At 38.1% G+C, this 19,985-nt stretch overlaps 6 protein-coding genes across 7 annotated transcripts in view; 1 reads left to right on the top strand and 5 right to left on the bottom strand.

Annotated features, from left to right (window-relative positions):
- Positions 1 to 180: 180 nt before the first annotated feature.
- On the bottom strand, positions 181 to 3,715 carry LOC778829 (nucleosome-remodeling factor subunit BPTF; the record flags this gene model as incomplete). The annotated part of the gene is given in 9 exon segments (XM_009863154.1): positions 181 to 280; positions 461 to 627; positions 1,065 to 1,247; positions 1,491 to 1,721; positions 1,776 to 1,877; positions 1,930 to 2,069; positions 2,358 to 2,460; positions 2,772 to 3,009; positions 3,462 to 3,715. Coding segments are annotated over 9 exon segments (1,386 nt in total), but the record flags the coding sequence as incomplete, so codon positions are not given.
- A 308-nt stretch (positions 3,716 to 4,023) lies between these two features.
- LOC100183379 (aminoacyl tRNA synthase complex-interacting multifunctional protein 2-like) lies at positions 4,024 to 6,260 on the top strand. The gene is made up of 5 exons (XM_002119584.5): positions 4,024 to 4,233; positions 4,445 to 4,567; positions 4,626 to 4,715; positions 4,844 to 4,970; positions 5,776 to 6,260. Exons 1-5 carry the CDS (start codon positions 4,120 to 4,122, stop codon positions 6,144 to 6,146), a joined length of 825 nt encoding a protein of 274 aa, XP_002119620.1. The 5' UTR covers positions 4,024 to 4,119; the 3' UTR covers positions 6,147 to 6,260.
- Positions 6,138 to 10,649, bottom strand: LOC100185748 (pleckstrin homology domain-containing family A member 8). Of its 2 annotated transcripts, XM_026838559.1 has the most exons (8): positions 9,174 to 10,649; positions 8,726 to 8,900; positions 8,243 to 8,416; positions 7,976 to 8,082; positions 7,633 to 7,798; positions 7,337 to 7,596; positions 6,824 to 7,047; positions 6,138 to 6,578 (listed from the first exon to the last, which is right to left on the bottom strand). In XM_026838559.1, the coding sequence occupies exons 1-8, from the start codon at positions 9,270 to 9,272 to the stop codon at positions 6,365 to 6,367; spliced, it is 1,419 nt and encodes a 472-aa protein (XP_026694360.1). In that variant the 5' UTR covers positions 9,273 to 10,649; the 3' UTR covers positions 6,138 to 6,364. The 2 variants fall into 2 exon arrangements, with proteins under 2 accessions (XP_026694360.1, XP_026694359.1); XM_026838558.1 differs by having other exon boundaries at positions 7,337 to 7,798.
- On the bottom strand, positions 10,085 to 10,405 carry LOC100181030 (thioredoxin-like). The gene has a single exon (XM_009863176.1). The coding sequence runs from the start codon at positions 10,403 to 10,405 to the stop codon at positions 10,085 to 10,087; it is 321 nt and encodes a 106-aa protein (XP_009861478.1).
- Positions 10,650 to 10,859: 210 nt separating the features above from the next.
- On the bottom strand, positions 10,860 to 16,566 carry LOC108950297 (cytokinesis protein sepH-like). Its single transcript, XM_018815681.2, has 10 exons — positions 15,485 to 16,566; positions 14,974 to 15,145; positions 14,832 to 14,913; positions 14,582 to 14,779; positions 14,382 to 14,519; positions 12,632 to 12,775; positions 12,294 to 12,573; positions 12,141 to 12,232; positions 11,940 to 12,074; positions 10,860 to 11,874 (listed from the first exon to the last, which is right to left on the bottom strand). The coding sequence occupies exons 1-10, from the start codon at positions 15,684 to 15,686 to the stop codon at positions 11,473 to 11,475; spliced, it is 1,845 nt and encodes a 614-aa protein (XP_018671226.2). The 5' UTR covers positions 15,687 to 16,566; the 3' UTR covers positions 10,860 to 11,472.
- Positions 16,567 to 17,189: 623 nt separating this feature from the next.
- The window catches only part of LOC100178669 (UDP-galactose/UDP-glucose transporter 7), a 17,732-nt gene continuing 14,936 nt past the window's right edge, over positions 17,190 to 19,985 (bottom strand). The window contains exons 2-5 of the mRNA XM_004227095.4: positions 18,484 to 18,645; positions 18,070 to 18,249; positions 17,644 to 17,826; positions 17,190 to 17,454 (exon numbers count right to left, since the gene is read on the bottom strand). Coding sequence (XP_004227143.2) covers positions 17,309 to 17,454; positions 17,644 to 17,826; positions 18,070 to 18,249; positions 18,484 to 18,645 — 671 coding nt within the window. The 3' untranslated portion in view covers positions 17,190 to 17,308. The remainder of the gene's footprint in view (positions 17,455 to 17,643; positions 17,827 to 18,069; positions 18,250 to 18,483; positions 18,646 to 19,985) is intronic.

Below are 19,985 nucleotides of genomic sequence, written 5' to 3'. Positions count from 1 at the left end.
TTTATGACAGTTTATAGGATTTCTATAATAGTTTATGCGATTTGTGTGACAGTTTTTACAATTTCTATGACAGTTTATACGATTTCTATGACAGTTTATACGATTTCTATGACAGTTTATTTGATTTCTATGACAGTTTATATGATTTCTATGACAGTTTATATGATTTCCATGACCCACCTCGCACAATATTGCTTCATGTTTCTCTCCATCAAGTTTCGAACGCAAATAATCGAATTGCTCCTTAGTCGAGTAGTAAATCACCTCATACTCTCCCTCACTGGATAAGGTGGTTCATATAAAGCAATAAGCGTAACGTTTTTAGGGAAATAAAAAAAAAATTAATTAAAAAACGTATAAATATATATATGGAAAACTAAGGCTTGCCAGGAAAACAAAAAAAACAACTTTACACCTATGTATGAACCCCCACCCCACCCACCAAAGTAAAAACACCTACACAATAAGTCTCCTCGCAAGAAACCAATACTTCCGTCCATTCCTATCAACCCCCACTGGTTCATGTCGTAAATATTGCCCGTTCACCTCCATGTCCTGCTCACAGTTCACCACACCATTCAATTTGTGCGCAACGCAAACCTCGCACTGCCATTCATCATCGGGTACCTGGGGGTGAAACAAGGGAGGTGTAACACGGGGTATCTGGGTGACAAGTCACTCAACCATTGAAACAGTGGTGATATTGAAGTTTTTACCACGATTTTAATTCTAAACAGATTTTACCCTGCTGTTAGGTGTCTATACAAACAAGCAGAGCCAAAGTATATTGCATTCACCATATTAATCAATGAGGTTCCCTATGTTTGACAACTATGAGTGTAACTGTATTCTAACAATGTCACCCCAGATTGTTGTTAGGTGTCTATACAAACAAGCAGAGCCAAAGTATATTGCATTCACCACATTAATCAATGAGGTTTCCTATGTTTGACAACTATGAGTGTAACTGTATTTGACAATGTAACCCCAAGATTTTGTTAAAAAACAATAAACAAGACACCTCTTCCACAGAATAACCAACACAATATTAACTACAATCTTACCTCTTGCAAAGGTGGGTTACAACAAGCGAGATGATAAACAGCAGGGCACGTCTCACAGCATAGCAGATCACCGAGTTGATGGCACACCCTACAATGGTCGTCGTATTGTATCGCCCCGTTCATCATCAACTCATCTCGAATCTTTGTTGAACCCATATACAAGTCAGTCAACAACTGTAGAACCTGTTACAACACCCATGTTAAATACTGTCCTTTCCCGCACTTGTCTTCAGCCGTGGCTTAGTGGTAAGTGCACCTGCCTCTAAGCCAGGGGTTATTTAACTAATGGTTTAAGGATCACCCACAAAGTTACGGTAACTTGAATCAGGCACGAGGTGTATGAAACACAACACCGTGTTATAACAACTGTCGTTGCCCCACCATGCGAGGATAAGCAAGTTACATACACGCAACCAAATACTTCACCTTAAGTTTCTTATCTGCATCCACACGTGGATACTCAGGTTCCACCAAAACTTTTATCACATCAGGGAATTCCCCATAGCTCTCCACATAAGCCCGTACCACCTCCGGCCAGGTGAGGTAATCAATGAAATATAAAGCAGCGTTGTGTGCGTCTTTCTGATCACTGGGAACAAATACTGTGCCGGATGCTTCGTCCTCTTTCAATAAGGCTTTGATTAAAGTAATGTGGCACTGTGATGTCATAATGTTATCAATGATGTCATAATAAACACTATTATAACATACCTCATTCAATAGAACGGTTGTTTCCCGACAAACAAGCGCGGCACAGAAGTCTTCGAATAACATGGGTGATAATCGAAGTGGGTTGCGGAAATGTTTCAGTATCTGCAAACATGAAATTAGTGAATGCAATACAAGGTTAATACACATCACGTACTTCATAAACAGCCAATGCTGACATCAGCAAGTTGTTAGGAATCAATAAATCAATAGATGAAGGCGGAAGATCCAACTTTGGAACATCTTCCATTGGTAAATCAACTTCTTCCTCTGTTAACCTCCATGGTGATAAACAACCTGTTAACAATGGCGGTTTAATACACAAGGGTGGGGAGCATATCTACAACTATAACAGTGGTTGGTGTTAAGATGTTGGATAACTGTGTGTATATTTGTTGTATAATGGGCCTTAATGGCACACTTGATTGCATATCAAACAAAAACAATGTTGTGGAAAGAACTTTTCCTACAGATACAAACAACAAGTTTGGTTTTTGGAGGTGCCTGGTTTTGTTTTGAAATCACGGGACTGTTAACGTTAAGTTTAATAAACCACGACTAAATACACAGGACCAAACATCCAACCTTCAACTGATGATAAATCCTCTTTATCTAAATACCCATCGTCGCCACTTAATGATCCAATAGATGGAGGTTTCCGTGGTGTGGCTGATGATAAGGAATCAACCTGGTACGTATTGGGGGTAAGAGCCGGGTAACAACAAATGTAACACGGGTGTTTTGTTTCATACACCTCGTGCCTGCTTACGAGTTACCACGTATGTAACTTTGTGGGTGATTGTTTAATTTGTTTTTATATATGCCTGGCAATTTATTAAACCCATAAGTGACCGCTGGGTTTGAGCAATTGCCGTTAATATTCTTTCTCAAAGACACAAACGCCCACAATGGTATCAGTGTTGAGCGTTGAATCCATATTTTTCTGGTTTATATTTCAACAACATTAGGAAAACAACTCCCCACAACCCAGCGACTTACATCTGATTCCTCGGATGACAAGTAATCCACCTCATAATCGTCGTCCTTCTCCAAAACCATCTTAAATTTCTTTGGTTTGTCTTTCTTCGTACGCTTCTTGCGTGTGGAAGATTTATCATTTTTATTCGGTTTCTTTTTATTCAGTGACCCAGGTGGTCTTCCCCGCTTGCGAGGGTGAATTGATGATTGTGTGTTCGATGAATTGGAATGTGGGGTCGACGCTCGACTACTTGGGGTGCTGTGGGTGGAATGATATTTAAACTAATATTAACTAACTTAAAATTAAGTTAAAATTAGGTTTTATTATTATTCTCACAGAATATATTCACCATAGTAAGAATAAATAATATACCATGCACTCCATGGTTTATATTATCCCACACACAATAACCATACACCATTTAACATAAGTTTATATTTTATCCCCCCCCCCCAAAAAAAAAATTATATATGTCAAATATATTTCACACATAAAAACTACTATGTCTATATGCATAGCATGTGTTACTTCAATAACTATCAGAAATATCTACGCTAGCCGACGCAATAAAAATAAACATCGTCGTAATATCGGTCATACTCTCCGCGTTCCATAAAATATTTATGCAAACAGCCATTACAAATAGTCTGCAACAAAACACAACATCAACATTAAACGCATGACTAAACACAAAATATTTAACTCCATGCCTTGATTCTCGGGTCGCCGAAATCCAACCGGCCGAATTCGTCAATTTTCGCAGCTCCAGCCTTAACCTACCCTCCCCCCCTTCCGAGGGCGAGGGTGTCCCATCTTCCCCTCTCTTCGGCATAACTTTAACACAAAACTTCCCCAATAACGAAATTAACTTTAGCTGGGGTCACCAGGGTTCGATGCTGGAGCCCTCTAGTGCGCAAACCTCATCAGATTTTCGCGACTTGTCGAATATTCGATGAAGACTTCGCCATCTCCTATTGTTACTTCATAATGCATGGTCACGTGCTGAGCAACTAATGGAGCGAGCGCGCAATCGATGACCAATTTCATCAAAGGAAACAAACAAAAAAAGTTTCGAAAAAAAAGAAGAAAGCAAATAATCGTAATAGTGTTTCTATAAACTACTGAACTTGGGGTAGCTAATTTACTAAATTTTGATGTTTTGTTTTGATATTGAACTACAAAAACAAACATATGGAATATTTTACTACAGTTGTAAACACAGCTTCGGCGAGTTATTTAGTTTCGTTAATCTTATTCGCACGATTACCATACGCACGTGTAAACAGCAGTTTGGCTGCACAAGCTCGTGTGTCTGTTGTTCATGTTTGTATCTAAACGCAGGTAGTTTTGGTTTTATTAAATAAAAGAATGTATTCTGCTAAACCACACTTCGAGTATAATTCAACAAACGTCCAACTACCAGACGTGATGTATAAAGCATCTTCTATGGTAACTATTTGCGACAATACGGGCGATAACAATGTAAGTGTGTGGGAATATATGGAAATAATATATTATGTATGCCTGATTGGTTAAATATGGTTGCGTGAGAATATGTGCGTGTAAACACCCAAACAGGGGAACACCCCCCACAATGTATTGCCCAATGTTTTTCACTAGTACCACTTATAGTATCGTTCATACTTAAAATCCAAAGACACATTCATAAATTAACCGTAACAATATATCCAAGGTTACCCAGGAGTTGACTTCATTAAAGCAGCGACAATCAGATTTATTGCGAGGTTTGGACGACATGATTGAACGGGTGAATAAAATGAAATCCATGGTCACAACAACAACCAATAAAGGAAATGTAAGCAACATGTTCATCATATGTTATGTCATGCTTAACCATATATTTATTTTGGCAGAACGCAGAGTTTCGTGATATCGTGATCCATGCATGTCCCTCCCAACCCCCACTATCATTGAAATATTTGATCAAAATGTTGCGACAACGGGTAAGATGGTTTGAACTGATTTGCTGTTGGTTCCCTAAGTTGATTTGATCTTTGTTATCAATTGTAAAATAAAAAAAAATATGTTATATAAAAATACGACCATTATGACACAACAATACTTTGTTCAGTTCAAAGTTTTGGTGAAAGTTCATGGTCACTCATCCGTGACCAATCACATGACCTCGTTCCTGACCAATGAGGAGACAACGAATCGAAACCATTATGACATCATAATTACATTGATTTGGAAGTCAGGTGAGACATCGTGTGGCTGAATAAACGAGATCACATAAAAATATTTACCACAAAGTAGCTTACGTGGTAACTCGTAAGCGGGCACAAGGTGTATGAAACAAAACACCCGTGTTATAACGACTGTCGTTGCTCCGTCATGCGAGGATAAATAAGTTACATACGTGGTAACTCGTAAGCGGGCACAAGGTGTATGAAACAAAACACCCGTGTTATAACGACTGTCGTTGCTCCGCCATGCGAGGATAAATAAGTTACATACGTGGTAACTCGTAAGCGGGCACGAGGTGTATGAAACAGAACACCCATGTTATAACGACTGTCGTTGCTCCGCCATGCGAGGATAAATAAGTTACATACGTGGTAACTCGTAAGCAGGCACGAGGTGTATGAAACAGAACACCCGTGTTATAACGACTGTCGTTGCTCCGCCATGCGAGGATAAATAAGTTACATACGTGGTAACTCGTAAGCGGGCACAAGGTGTATGAAACAAAACACCCATGTTATAACGACTGTCGTTGCTCCGCCATGCGAGGATAAATAAGTTACATACGTGGTAACTCGTAAGCAGGCACGAGGGGTATGAAACAGAATACCTGTGTTATAATGACTGTCGTTGCCCCACTATACGAGGATAAATAAGTTACATATGTTGTAACTTGTAAGCGGGCACGAGGTGTATGAAACAGAACACCTGTGTTATAATGACTGTCGTTGCCCCACTAGCGAGGATAAATAAGTTACATCATCTGTTAACTATAAGCGGTCATGGACGATGGGATCCCAATATCCAAGTTATATTTAGCACCGGACGACCCGATCACCCACCTCCATCCTTCCTCCTCACCCATTGTGGGTGAATCCAACCTTGCAAGGCTGGTTGGTAGAATGCTCGGTTACTATGACAACACTCCCACAAGTTTCCTGATTATTACAACCACTGATGTCATATATGATGCTTGTGATGTCATAAACAACATCGGGTCAACGAAGAAGCAACGACAAGATGCGTTACAAACACTAGGGGGGGTATTGAACAATAACCAATGGTTCATGGGGAAAGTTCCCACGATTGTCGACTGCAATGCGTTCTCAACGCTGCAGCGGTGTTTCAACACTAGTGGGCAGCGATGGGTTGGGCCATGGTTGGAGCGAGCAAAACAAATGTTTGGTTAAAATTCTTTATTCACGCATGATGTGTTCCATTGAAACAAATATAAAAATAGTGCACGCTTGATTTCCAGGGTTGGGTTGCATAGAAACATACACAATTAAATTTCATTATCAAGAGAAAGAAAGTTAGTACAGAAAAAGACACGCAAAATCTATGTACCATCTATCAGTATAAAAATATTGTTAGTAAAATAACATCACAACAAACTAAAAACTAATAATTATGGGTCAATATTATGTGTGGTGTACATGTATCTGAGTTGTTCAACCACTACACCCATAGGTTCGATGTATTGCATCACATGATGCGCCATCTTATCATCCAACACATCCAACCACCCAACCTCCCCTGTAGCTTCCCCCTCCTTCCAACACTGCTGATCGATCATGCTTTGTTGAAAAGCTTCATACGACGGAACCATCTTTAACCCAACCCTATGGTAACATTGGTGGTTAAATACAAGTTTAATAATATATAAAACCAACTTCAGTAGTTGTAACACAGCCCACAGGTGTTACTATATATGTAACTATATGAGTGTCTGTACGCGGCTAATAATTTGGACAACCTCAAGCGAACTAAGGGTTAAAACAATTAAGTGTTCCGCCCAAATACACATACACCCACAAATCAAACACCTTATAACTCCACACCACCAGTCAACAACACAACAACTTACTTAAACAACTTCTGTACCATCCAATTGTGATGTTTAGCAAGTAATTCATTATACGCCGATATAAACGACGCCCCAGTGTCGTGTTTAGTTGCGCTATCACTTGTTACGACATTCTTGAGGAATCGGCACATCACGCTAAGTGCGCGGTTCAACCACAGCAAGGCCTGGGTGGCAGTGTCGGGTCCCGTGTGCTGTTTACGACTTATTTCATGATCAACAATCTCCTGTATGACATCACAATCACCAAATATGACTCAGTTCAAACCAACAGCGTAATGTTAAAGATGCCTCAATATATAGAAAACAGCCATAGAAGCAGAATGGTGACATGTCACACAAGGTTTTCAAACAGTGACATCACATGTTTTAGCACAGCTTTGAGCCTAACTGGCTTTACCCTACTGTTAGCTGTTAGGTGTCTATACAGACAAGCAGAGCCAAAGTATATTGCATTCACCACATTAATCAATGAGGTTCCCTATGTTTGACAACTATGGCAACTTATCAACCCACCTGTAAATAGTCGTACCCTTTTCCGGAGTCCTTCATAACTTTCCTGATCTTCCCGATGTTTCCTTCGATGTCGTTCCTCAATGGGGTCATCACGGTTCCGCTGAATCGATCAAAGAACCTGAGGTAACATTGACAAGCCTCGAGGAATATTAGAGCTGGAAGGAGGGGTTTCCCCTCACGTGAGATAGTTCCATCCACCACATGACGGAAGTTGGTTGGTTGGGATGAAAAGAAAGTGCTGAAGTTGTCAATGTGTGAATCTTGTGCTAGTTGGTTTTCTTGTGCTAGTTGTGTATCTTGTGCTAGTTGTGTATCTTGTGCTTCTTGTTCATCCTCAGCCAAAGTCAATTTCTTTTCTTCCACAGCCGCCAACAACGCACGACATGAAGTTTCCACTTTCAACAAAATTTTCCCGATTTCGTTCGTTGATAATAAAGTTATCGCTTCTTCAAGGTTTGCAATCTAATAATTGTGATTATGATGTCATTCAATTAATTAATAATAAATCATTTCAAAATTAATTTCCGTTTTTACTGATAACAAAACACGCTAATAGTTAAAACATATTTATATTCCATTGGAAGAAAGAAGCTTGGTCGCTACACTTGTGATTAACCATTATGACATCACAATACTCACCTCTGTCTTTGTGACATCACAAAGATGAAGAATATTCGTTTGTTCCGGTTCGTCAACAATACTTGGGTTGTCCGATGACAATAACAGATTGTTTAAACTTCCATTTCCTTTGTTACATAACAATCATGTTTATTATGTTATAGAACAAACTAATTTTGAATGTGTGATCCAACCCAGTGATCACTAATCGGTTGTCTAAATTATCAGCCATAGGTGAAACAATCACCCACACCGTTACATACGTGGTAACTTGTAAACGAGCCTCACCACTTTGTTCCATCTTTTCATTTGGTTCGATGGCCACAGATTCGAATGAAGCCACGAGTGAAGTATCTTCCTCAACCTCCCTGCTCACCTGGGATGTGAGGAGTCTCGAATCCTCCGATGGTTTGGGGAGGAACCCCAGTGTTGAAGTATCCAGTAAACAAGCCTTCGCCGAACCTGGGGTGGTTTAATACTGTGGTTTATAATTAATCTAAGATAGCTGTTTTAATGTAAATATTTTAACAAAGGTAACCACTCTGTTTCAATGAACCTTTCTTCCAATATTTACAAAGCTAAATATTTTGCTGCTGTTGCCACCAATAAAAATATAAACACTATATAAGTTGCAACTATCACACAAGGCTTTATCAGCACGATATGGAAATATATCAAGTCATTGAATCGCCGTTTCACACTAAACACATGGGTTACTTAACACAAGGGTATTGGGTTTCTTAACGTAAGTAACCATGTTAAATAACAAACCTAACGACTTAATCCACTGCTGCCTTTCATCCTTTGTGTCGGTTTTCAACGAGCAAACTTTGCCGCCAATTGTTCCTTTTAATTCAAACTGGGTTGGGGTCACATGGTCGACTATAATCTCGCACAAACCAAGATTATAAACTTCCGTGGCTGGTTTCCTATTCATTCTCTCCACCTGTCAATCAAATATTGAACGTAAGATATTTCAATTATTTGCCACAAATTACTTCGGTATAAATTTAACAAAGCGCAAAATATTTATTTAGTTACAATTTCTCTGGGTTTGTTTAAATTTATTTTAACGAGTTGGTAATTTTAGTAAAAGTTAAATCAACAAAGAATAACTAGGTAACGACACCCAGAAAAACATCGATTGATCGATAATGAGCCATTCACATAATTGTATAATATATCAATTATGACATCATTATTAATAACAAATGTTTACCTTTGAAGCGAAACATGAGAGCGTCCCGTTGTGCAAAACAAAATATTTTTTCCCCCACCCACTTAAGTAGCCATGCCACCTATATATCTCCCCCTCCATAATTCAACCTGGATATTATGCATGGTATGCAGGGGAAGTGCAATGTTACTATGCTACTTGTATAAAGGCATTGTCATATATAAATAAATGTAAATTGTTTATCCACACATGACGGGGCAATGACAGTCGTTATAACACGGGTGTTTTGTTTCATACACATCGTGCCCGCTTACAAGTTACCACGTATGCAACTTATTCATCCTCGCATGGCGGGCAACGACAGTCGTTATGACACGGGTGTTCTGTTTCATAAACCTCGTGCCTGCTTACAAGTTACCACGTATGTAATTTTGTGGGTGTTTGTTTTATGTATGGTTGACAATTTGTACAACCCATTAGTGACCACTGGGTTGGAGCAATTGTTGTTTTGTTCAAAGACACATGCCACAATGGTGGCGCTGTTAAGCCTCAAACCCAAATCTATGGTCCAGACACGAGTGTTGAAACCACTGTGTTGGCGTCACAACAATGACATTTCAATCAGATGTGTGACGTCATAAATACAACCAACAAGTGGTAAAAATATTCCATTATGATGTCATTATTCGTTTTGTAATGCACATTATGACATCATCTAACATGATACCTGCATAGTTATATTCTCGTTAATAGACATTTTGCAACTGATATTATTTAATAAAATGCATATTAAAGTTACTGCATACCATCAATATATAAGTGCTAAAACAAGTTGCAACAAACTAAGTTACGATTATTGATACAAAGATTAAATGCAAGTAAAGCGAGGTTACAAATATATAAATCACATATTGCTTGATTAGTATTTAATGATTATCATTTTAATGAAATGTTTATTTCAATTTCAACACGTTTTCCTTTAGTTTTGCCTCATTGGCGCCAGAGAACGATTCAAGTTTTTTCCCATTCCTGATGAAAATAAAAGTTGGGACGCCCTGAACTTTATATTCGTCGGCCAAATCCTGGTTTGCGTCAACGTCAACTTTCAAGAAGTCAACATCGGGATTTTCTTCTGCAATACTTTGGAACTTCGGGGCAATTATACGACAGGGGCCACACCAACCCGCGGTGAAATCCACCACCACTAGTTTGTCGCCGGCCGCAACTAATTTGTCGTCGAAATCCTGTTTGGTTGTAATTGTTACGACTCCCATGATTTAGTTTAAACAAGAAATTGAATTATTTTATCTAAATTATGTTCCGGCCTATTTGCTGGAAATGATTTAACATCACAATAAAATTATCATTTTAAAAATGATAGAGAAGAAAAATAGAAGCAAATTAATTAGTGAGTTATAGGTGTTTGAAAATAAATTGTGGTTGAAAACATAGAAATATCAACATTATACACTAGTGAAGACCCTTATAGATTAAGCTGGTGGGAGGTTGGTAGTTATATTGGTAAGTAAATATCGCTGTTTACTGAAGTAAACATCGCTGTTGTATTTAAAAAGAAAATCAAATTCATGCTCAATCCATATTATTGTTCGTATTAATGCATACGACCTAACAAAACTATACAAACGTTATATAATAACACAACCACCAAATCTCGAATATAAAACCTTTTGTCCATTGTCTGTAAATGTATACATTAATGACGTAATATCCGGTTTGCTGAGTCACGTTTGTCGGTTGTGGTGAATCACCTGATTCGTTACTATTAGGAAACAAGAGAGCAAACCTTTAATAGATAGACACGGAATAAAAATGTGTTTGTAGCTACGTACAACCTGCGTGGAGCCAGAGTTTATTAATTTTGCTGACATTATTTTTAAATAAGTACATTTGTTTAATTTATAGAAGCCTTACTAAGATTTTATTATAACAGCTGACAATGTCCCTGGCACGGATTTATTGGTAAAGTATTTCCAAATTAAACCCAATCCACCATGGAATACAAAGAACCACATATAAACATACAGCCGATATTAGGTCAAGCTTTCGCGTATATATTATCTAAAACAATGTTATAAAACTAGATTTTCCATTATTTGTACATAGCACATAAATGCATCGTTGGTATATACACATAATACAAAACATTTTCTGATAAAAACTAAATCATGAAATATTGCCAATGGAGTTTAAAAAGTATTAATGGAGCCGTTTCAATCCGTATATAAACGGACTCTGGTTTCAATTGTTTGATTTTAGTTCAAAGCTATTATGCTACTGCTATAATACATCATTATTAACAGCGTTGCTTGCACACTAATCACTAAACATGAAACTTGGTCGAACGTGGCGTGGTCGCATTTTCAAGCGCCAAAGCAAATGCGAAATCAAATAAATGGTTTATATTGTAGCCTGTGGTTGCTGAACATTCCAAGTATTCCTTCGCACCGATTTTGTGTGCGGCGTTCAGCAGAACGTCTATACCTATCGGTTTGGAAGTGGAACAGCTGCGTAGTTCGCCCTGTAGTCCTACCAGGATACTCGGAACACCTTTGTGCTTTTTCTCCATGTTTGGCACCCACTCACCAACCAGGTTTACGAAACTATTTTCATCAGTAATGCAGAAACAGTACAAGATAACGTTTACAGCTTCAGGTTCATCGATTGGGAACATGTATTTAAGTGAACAAGTTTTCCCACTGACTTTGCGTTGAGATATGTATTCCTAACATATACTTAATATTATAAACCTTAACTTTTCGTAAAGATTTATACTGAGCGTCAACATACCTTGTGTTTTTGTGAATTAGTTTTACCATACAAGTCATAAATCACCGCCTGATGTTTTCCAACACCATCATCACCACACAGCAAGCATACTAAACGTGTCTTGTGAGCCCAAGGCCTTGGCACTCGTCCCACTTTCTGTCAAGTTTTGGGAAAGAAACATAATAATAATCAAACCTGATGTCTGTTGATATACATAGTTACCTTTCGTGATGGGGCAGGAAAAGCTCGAGCTTCATCCATCTTCGCCGACTCACTGCCCTTGCCACCGTTGTCTGTGTGATCCTCTCGAGGTCCTACGTTTCATTGTTGGTAACATACATATTCAACACATACATGTTTAAATGACTTGCAAACCTGGTTTTGGAAAGATTTTATTTATAGCTTCCACGAAGAGAGAATCGTACCATTTATCAAAGTCCTTTGGATTACGAATCTTAATCCATTTAAAGTTTTCCAAGAAGCTTCCCTTCCAATTCGTAACTTGCCCTTTGGCCGTTTTGCGTGGATGGTCGGGTGGACAGGGTCGCCTTGAATTTTCTTGCTCGCGCATCGCAGATACAATATCTGTGCTGTTTTCGCTACACGGCCTCCTGTTATAACTAATGGGATTTAAGCATTCACGCACCAGTATAACCTGTATGAAACAGAGTTGTTGTGAATATCAGTTCGCATTCACAACCAACAAGACATACCTGTCTATCTACTATCAATGGATCAATGGCGGCATTACCAACAATGTATTGAACCGCCGCGTTTGCTGTGATTCGTTTGCGGGCAGAATGAGCCAGACATCTTTGAATCAGTTTTATCATGCTTTGTTTTACAGCGCTTGCTTCCTGGTTTACCAAACGTAATTCAATTATTGGTAAACTCTATTTCTATTATATAGTAGGGTGGGGAGAGATGGAACACTTTGTCAGAGGAGACTTTTTTTAATTTTCTTTTTACGGACCCTCATTTAATGAGAATCAGGAAAATAAGGTTACAGAGTTATTCGAGAGTATTATCACGACTTTATAAACGTCAAACCTGATAACTGTTTTTAAATATTAAAAAAAAGTAAAATAGAAACAGTATACTTTGAACAGGTAAAAAAATGCGAAATAGTAAGGTGCCATTTTTTAAAGCTCGCTAAATCATAGTAAAGCCGATGAATTTTTTTAGTTTGCGTGTGCGAACGATTAAACTAGTTTCATAGCTTCATAAAACAACCTTGAATATTTCGTACAGTTTGATTTTGTCTCATAAAACTAGTTTTAGTTTTGTAAAAAAACAGTGAGATATAAGCATAGGGAAAATAGGCAGGGGTCAATATGACTTTAATTTGAGATAAAAACAACAAAAAATTATCGGTTTAACGTTATATATATGAAGTTTACATGGCAAAGAAACTAGCATAGCCTGTTAAACTCGGTAGGTTAACTACAAGTTGCAGAATACTGCTAATGTAAATATATTTCAATTTAGAGTCCCATCTTCCCCCACATTGTAGTTTTGTATGTTTTCATTGCCAAACTTTAAAAGATTTGCTTTTAATTTAGTAATTTATACCTCAGGGGTTATTCAACTATAAGATACTGATATAATAAAAAGATAATATTTTGAAAATATATTCGAAATTTGGTCATTTGCACTTGGTGATAATTTATGGGAAGTGGCTTGTGTCAAAAACAGAGTAGTAATACCCAATTTGTAGCAAAAATAAAAACTTTATCAATAGTTATTATCAATTTTCTGTTATTACAAGTTCATATACATTTGTTGGATACAATATTTATCCATTGATGTTCGGACATTACCCATTGATGTTCACACAATACCAATTGTTATGAAATAATATAATGTATAGGTAACATGTTAAAAACTATGGCAGTAGGGCAAGAAAATGAATGTTTAGACCTAATTTTCATAACGTACAGTATTATTTCGTGTTATTTACGTATATTCCGATTTATAAATACACTTAATAATCAAAATTAACAATGATTTTAAACTGTTCCATCTTATCCTGTGTGTTTTCGAATTTGTAAAATTTTACTTGTTGTGCGGATCGCTAAATAACTCCTCGTGTGTTTTATTATATTTTATGAATTGTTGTCAATTAATAAAGGAATGATAGTACTAATTCGTGGTATTACCCAAAAACCGTCATCTGTTTTGATTTTAGAAATATTTAGCAATATGTGCTTAAGTGTCCCATCTTCCCCTATTGTACCATATTACAGTACGGTGGGGTACGATGGGACATTTAAACACACATTGCCACTGTCGCGTTCCAACTTATCTCGCGTTCCAACTTACCCCAAACATAAGTATATGTATTTACATTTACCAGCTGTGGTGCATATAACTAAGTTGACCAAATACAGTGAGAATAAGTTAAATTATTTACCCGCACAAACTAAAAGCTTTGAATCAATAGTTTTAGACATAATAACCTACATCGGAATGGGGTATTTTTAATTTCGCTTTGTTCGTACAAATATCATGCTCCAACTTATCAATGGTTCGATATTGTTTGTGCGGGACATCCCCGGTGTAAATTTCCCACAAAACCACTCCGCAACTATAAACATCGGCCTGCGGATAAATTTAATTAAACTTGTTATAACCAGACATTTCATCATGCACATTACACTGACCGCCGCCCTGAGCTCGGACTCCGGGTTCAACAACACCTCGGGAGCAGCATACTGTATAGTGAACACATTCCTTTCACCAGGCTTCAAATCTCGGCCCCTTCCACCGAGGTTCAAATTCTCCGTAACAGTGCGCAGCCTACAACCACCGAAATCCGAGATTTTTGCCACCAGAAAACGATCGAGCAAAATGTTCAACGTCTGCAGCAATTACAATATACTTCACATAGAAAACATATAACAATCATATAACCTTTATGTCCCCGTGTATAAATCGTTGGTCATGTCTGGTGTTATGCAAGTAATCTAAAGCCATCGTTATGTTTTGCGCAAATCTGTAATTTAACAAATGCATCATCTAATCCACCCCGAGCATGAAGCCCAAATTAACCAACCGAATTTTCAGTTCAATTGGAATCTCAATTGGTGGCCGATGGTGTAACAACTCGAACAGAGTCCCATACTCCATATACTCCATCACTATTCCCGCCAAATCAAAGTTGGTGAAGTAACCATGACAACGAACAATGTACGGACAGTCGTTGGTACTCCACATGTGATTAATCTCTAAACAATAAAGGATAAATATATGGCCCATAATACCCATGTCGTGGTTTCGTTAGCACGTCCACGCCTATAACCCAGAGGTTTCTGGTTCAAGACTCGAAGCTTGTGGTCGTATGTGTCCTTGTGCAAGACACTCAACGGCAATTGCTCCAGCCCAGTTGGTATTTAAAAGTTGTTTATATTGTCAGCCATACAGAAAACAAATACCTACAAAGTGACATATGCGGTAACGTAAGCGGGCAAAAGGTGTATAAAACTAAACACCTGTGTTTCAACGCCCAAATAAGTCACATTCATTCAGATTATATGACAATGATGCTTAAAACAACAACTTCTAACCATTCTCAAATTCTTTCGTAGCTGTCGTTTTTGGTCCATTCAACACGCAAACTTTAACAGCTACTGTTCTGTAGGTTTTATGAAACGCTCGCCACACCTTCCCATAACTTCCATTGCCCAGGAAATCGCCTTCTCCACCAACAAACAATGCAGCGTTATACCCACCCCCTGGTATAACAGGTGGCATACACACGCCCATCATTCAGCACCTTGTCGTCGGGAAACGCAAAATAAACTTAAAAGGTCGAAATTAGCAGAGACAGCTCAATTCAACACAAAGCACTCAAGTTAAAAACACGTCTGCATCGAAAGCTCCAATACGCCCCAGCTAGTATACCAGCCTAATTACCATATAACCTTTGGGACAAAGACAAGCATTCTCTCCCTCGCGTCAGTTCATTGAATTTAGTTTCAGGTCGACTGTTTATGTAAAGCGACCTGACTTTCATTGTGTAAATCAACAATATCAATGGGCACAACCTTTTCGTACACACAGATATTTTATGCCTGGCTGAAAACTTTGTGAGACCAAATTATAACATCACTAAAACAGTGTGTTACGAAATCAGGAGTGGCTGATGCACTACTGCCAACCCGTGGCCATGGGAAGCCGAAAACCTCCAATTGTAATGTCGGGACCACAAAGAACTAATCACACAATGCTGCCGATCAACGGTGATGTATATAGCACCTACCAAATCCTCGCCATGTTACACCATGTACTCACACCCCATGCATTGATAGCTTCTTGGTATAAGAACCGGCGCCGTGCCAAAGTGGTTCGCGCGCATTTTCGTATACACCCAGAGATAATGGGTTCAAGGCACTTAACGGCAATTGCTCCAACCCAGTGGTCACTAATGGGCTGTCCAAATTATCAGCCATACACTACAAAAAAAAAACAATAAAAAAGTCCAAAACCAACAACAATCGCCCACAAAGTAACATACATGGTAACTCGTAAGCTGACACAAAGTGTATGAACATCCGTGGGATAACGACTGTCGTTGCCCCGCCACGCAAGGTTAAAGTAAGTTGTTACCTTCATTTATTTAGTGCGTAAGGTTTTTGTTTACTAGCATATTTAACGAGAAAAAGAGTGTGCCCCATCTTCCCCCACCCTACTAAACGTAACACAATACCAAGGCTATTCAGCAGATAAACCAATTTTCGATTCTTTTTTCCCGTGCCACTAACACAGAAATTCTTCTTCATTTGATGTTTCAATTAATGCAACAAACTGTTTGTTCTAAACACAGATATTCGCGACATTAATTAATATCGTAGGGTGGGGTAAGATGGAACATCCTTTCAAAGTTATTTTCTCGTCCAATTTGGTAGTAAACAAAAACATTCATAATATGAAACCGTATCCTCACGACTCCCATAGACCGTTGTTAATTGATTAAAACACGATCAGGATATTTGCATATAATGTGCTAAAGGTGTCCCATCTTCCCCCCACCCTACTGTGCATTGTTTGATATGTTCCACCTTATTGTAGCGAAACGCAAATAAAACTAAACTGTTTTAGAAACAAGAAGTTTTATGTTAACAGACATCAGTTAATGGTTGCTATAATTCCTGTGTGGTAGGGTATTACCTTGATCATTATACCCAGGTGGTTTCATACACCTCGCCAACCATGCAGATTTTGTTTATCAATAATATTTCATCTTGTCTATTCTATTAAATTCATGACGTATATTTTCTGCAAAATCTGTATTTTTTAAGCCCCCACTGGGTGGGGCTATTGTGCATAAATAGTAAAAACAAAAAGTGCAATTTCCTACAAATATAATTCCTTCATTAAAACAATGGTCATCACGCACCATTAGTTTGTGGTTTATAAAGCAAAACAATGTTTTCGCGATATTTGGCGTACGAATATAACATCCCCCCACTAAAGTTGATGATTTGCCCCGTAATGAAATAAACCGTCGGCTCCACCCCGCCCAGCAGAAACATACCTACATAGAAATATAATAAAACATTAAGCTAATGGGCAACGAAATATTTGTGTAAGATTTACTAAATAGGAGAGAAGAAACGCCCACAATGGTAGCAGCATCAGGTCTTAAAACCTTCATTATAAACCATACAATGAAAGTTCCACCAACCCACTACAATAGTCACTTATGCTATGACATCATACCCACCGATAACTGTGGTGAAGCCGGACTTGATGACCCCAACACATGTTGTGGTGAGCGCTGAGTTGGTTGTGGTGCATAAGAACATGGTGTAGTTGAGCAAACAACCACATCCGGTCACAGCCATGAAACTTATGATGAATTGAGCTTCGGATAGATGTTCGTACTCCATTAACTTATGAAAGTTTACTGCAGAGGGTGAGATAGTAAGTTAGACAATAGACCAACCACCTGTCACTGTCAGTATCCTTACATATATTCCACATCACATTAGTGCAGTTATACCAATACACATATATTATCACTGTAGGCACGTTTATTTCCACACATATTTACATGTAATTTTTATTTTCTCTCATAAGTATCGTTGGATATTACATCATATATTCCCTACATGTAATGTAGTTTACGTATATCTACCGCGTAAAATACCTGCAAATAAGATCCCAAATATAGGTATACAGTTAATGCTGTTAACATACAACTGGTTTAACGCCGAAAGCTTTTTCTTCGTTCCATTATATTGTAGTACAATAAGGTGAAGTCCCATCAACAAAACACTTGATATGCCGTATAAATATGATTTTAAGTCAAACTGAAGGTCTCCAAAGGCTGTAAAAAATGGTTTTAATTTTCTGTTCTGTTTTATACACCTCGTGCTCGCATCAAGTTATGACGCATGTTATGTGGATTTTTAGGTTAATACTTCAAAACTGGAGTAAAGTACAAACTCCTGCCTGAATCCATGGGTGTCGGGCGGTCGGGGTAATGGATCAAGTCCTATGTCTTGTAACAAAGATTTCAACCATATATATTTCATATACCCGGATACAATAAATCACTTACCTGCAATAGCTGTTCCAGATGTCACCACCATGATTGACGTAAACACAAGCGCGCTTGGCTTCTTTACAAACACAATGTATCCAAGCACCATGCTTGCGAATGGAATGCATCGTCGTATCGCGTTATACATCGGCACATTCATCCCCGTTAATGCGAATAAAGCTGTAGAACATAGGCGTAATGTTGGGGGTGGCATGAGTAGGGATGCACATTACAGAATAATTAGGTATTCTAGGATATCCTAGAATACTTTAATTCGAATCTAGAATTCCGAATCTAGAATTTCGAATCTTTTTATATTTATAGGAAAAAAAATTTTACCCACATAAGTCAGTTTATTGACCCTTTCATAGTAGCCTTGTTGGATCATGAGCTGTAAAATGATCAAAAATTGTACTATTGGGTAGTTTTTGCGTCATGAAACGTATAGCAGGCTATGAAAAGACGTTACGAAACGTTTACTCTCGAAAGTCCCACAAACACAAAAATATTTTTTTTCAAAATTAATAACTTTCAAAAATTGTTAATATAGTATATGAGATGACGTGTAATGACGTCATTAAACAGAATACCGAATCCCGTAATTAGATTCGAATACAAAAGGATTCGAATCTCATGGATTCGAAATTCTGTAATGTGCATCCCTAGGCATGAGTGGCTTATTGCCCCAACAACGAGTGTGTTTTGGCACCCCAGTTTATAGCTCATGCTTTTACTCCAGTTTTAGGTGAGAAGCAGATTTTACCCTGCTGTTAGGTGTCTATACAAACAAGCAGAGCCAAAGTATATTGCATTCACCATATTAATCAATGAGGTTTCCTAGGTTTGACAACTATGAGTGTAACTGTATTTTAACAATGTCACCCCAGATTTTACCCTGCTGTTAGGTGTCTATACAAACAAGCAGAGCCAAAGTATATTGCATTCACCACATTAATCAATGAGGTTCCATGTTTGACAACTATGAGTGTAACGGTATTTTAACAATGTTACCCCAGATTTTACCCTGCTGTTAGGTGTCTACACAAACAAGCAGAGCCAAAGTATATTGCATTCACCACATTAATCAATGAGGTTCCCTATGTTTGACAACTATGAGTGTAACTGTATTTTAACAATGTCACCCAAGATTTTACCCTGCTGTTAGGTGTCTATACAAACAAGCAGAGCCAAAGTATATTGCATTCACCACATTAATCAATGAAGTTCCCTATGTTTGACAACTATGAGTGTAACTGTATTTTAACAATGTCACCCCAGATTTTACCCTGCTGTTAGGTGTCTATACAAACAAGCAGAGCCAAAGTATATTGCATTCACCACATTAATCAATGAGGTTCCCTATGTTTGACAACTATGAGTGTAACTGTATTTTAACAATGTCACTCCAGATTTTACCCTGCTGTTAGGTGTCTATACAAACAAGCAGAGCCAAAGTATATTGCATTCATCACATTAATCAATGAGGTTCCCTATGTTTGACAACTATGAGTGTAACTGTA

This window comes from Ciona intestinalis, unplaced genomic scaffold (assembly GCF_000224145.3).
Source record: "Ciona intestinalis unplaced genomic scaffold, KH HT000098.2, whole genome shotgun sequence".
NCBI lineage: Eukaryota > Metazoa > Chordata > Ascidiacea > Phlebobranchia > Cionidae > Ciona > Ciona intestinalis.
This window is presented reverse-complemented; position numbering and strand designations above follow the sequence as displayed.

Bases quoted from the DNA above. Each gene is read 5' to 3' on its own strand.
- LOC108950297 (XM_018815681.2), bottom strand. From the start codon at position 15,686: ATGATGGGCGTGTGTATGCCACCTGTTATACCAGGGGGTGGGTATAAC. The intron at 14,520-14,581 runs GTCAGTGTAATG...ATTTATCCGCAG, and splicing joins AGTCCGAGCTCAGGGCGGCG to GCCGATGTTTATAGTTGCGG. The intron at 12,776-14,381 runs GTAGGTTATTAT...TTGGTAAACCAG, and splicing joins TAAAAATACCCCATTCCGAT to GAAGCAAGCGCTGTAAAACA.
- LOC100185748 (XM_026838558.1), bottom strand. From the start codon at position 9,272: ATGGAGGGGGAGATATATAGGTGGCATGGCTACTTAAGTGGGTGGGGG. The intron at 8,417-8,725 runs GTTTGTTATTTA...AAACCACCCCAG, and splicing joins GCAGTGGATTAAGTCGTTAG to GTTCGGCGAAGGCTTGTTTA. The intron at 7,048-7,336 runs GTGGGTTGATAA...GATGTCATACAG, and splicing joins AAGGGTACGACTATTTACAG to GAGATTGTTGATCATGAAAT.
- LOC100183379 (XM_002119584.5), top strand. From the start codon at position 4,120: ATGTATTCTGCTAAACCACACTTCGAGTATAATTCAACAAACGTCCAA. The intron at 4,234-4,444 runs GTAAGTGTGTGG...AATATATCCAAG, and splicing joins ACAATACGGGCGATAACAAT to GTTACCCAGGAGTTGACTTC. The intron at 4,716-4,843 runs GTAAGATGGTTT...TACTTTGTTCAG, and splicing joins TCAAAATGTTGCGACAACGG to TTCAAAGTTTTGGTGAAAGT.
- LOC100181030 (XM_009863176.1), bottom strand. From the start codon at position 10,405: ATGGGAGTCGTAACAATTACAACCAAACAGGATTTCGACGACAAATTA.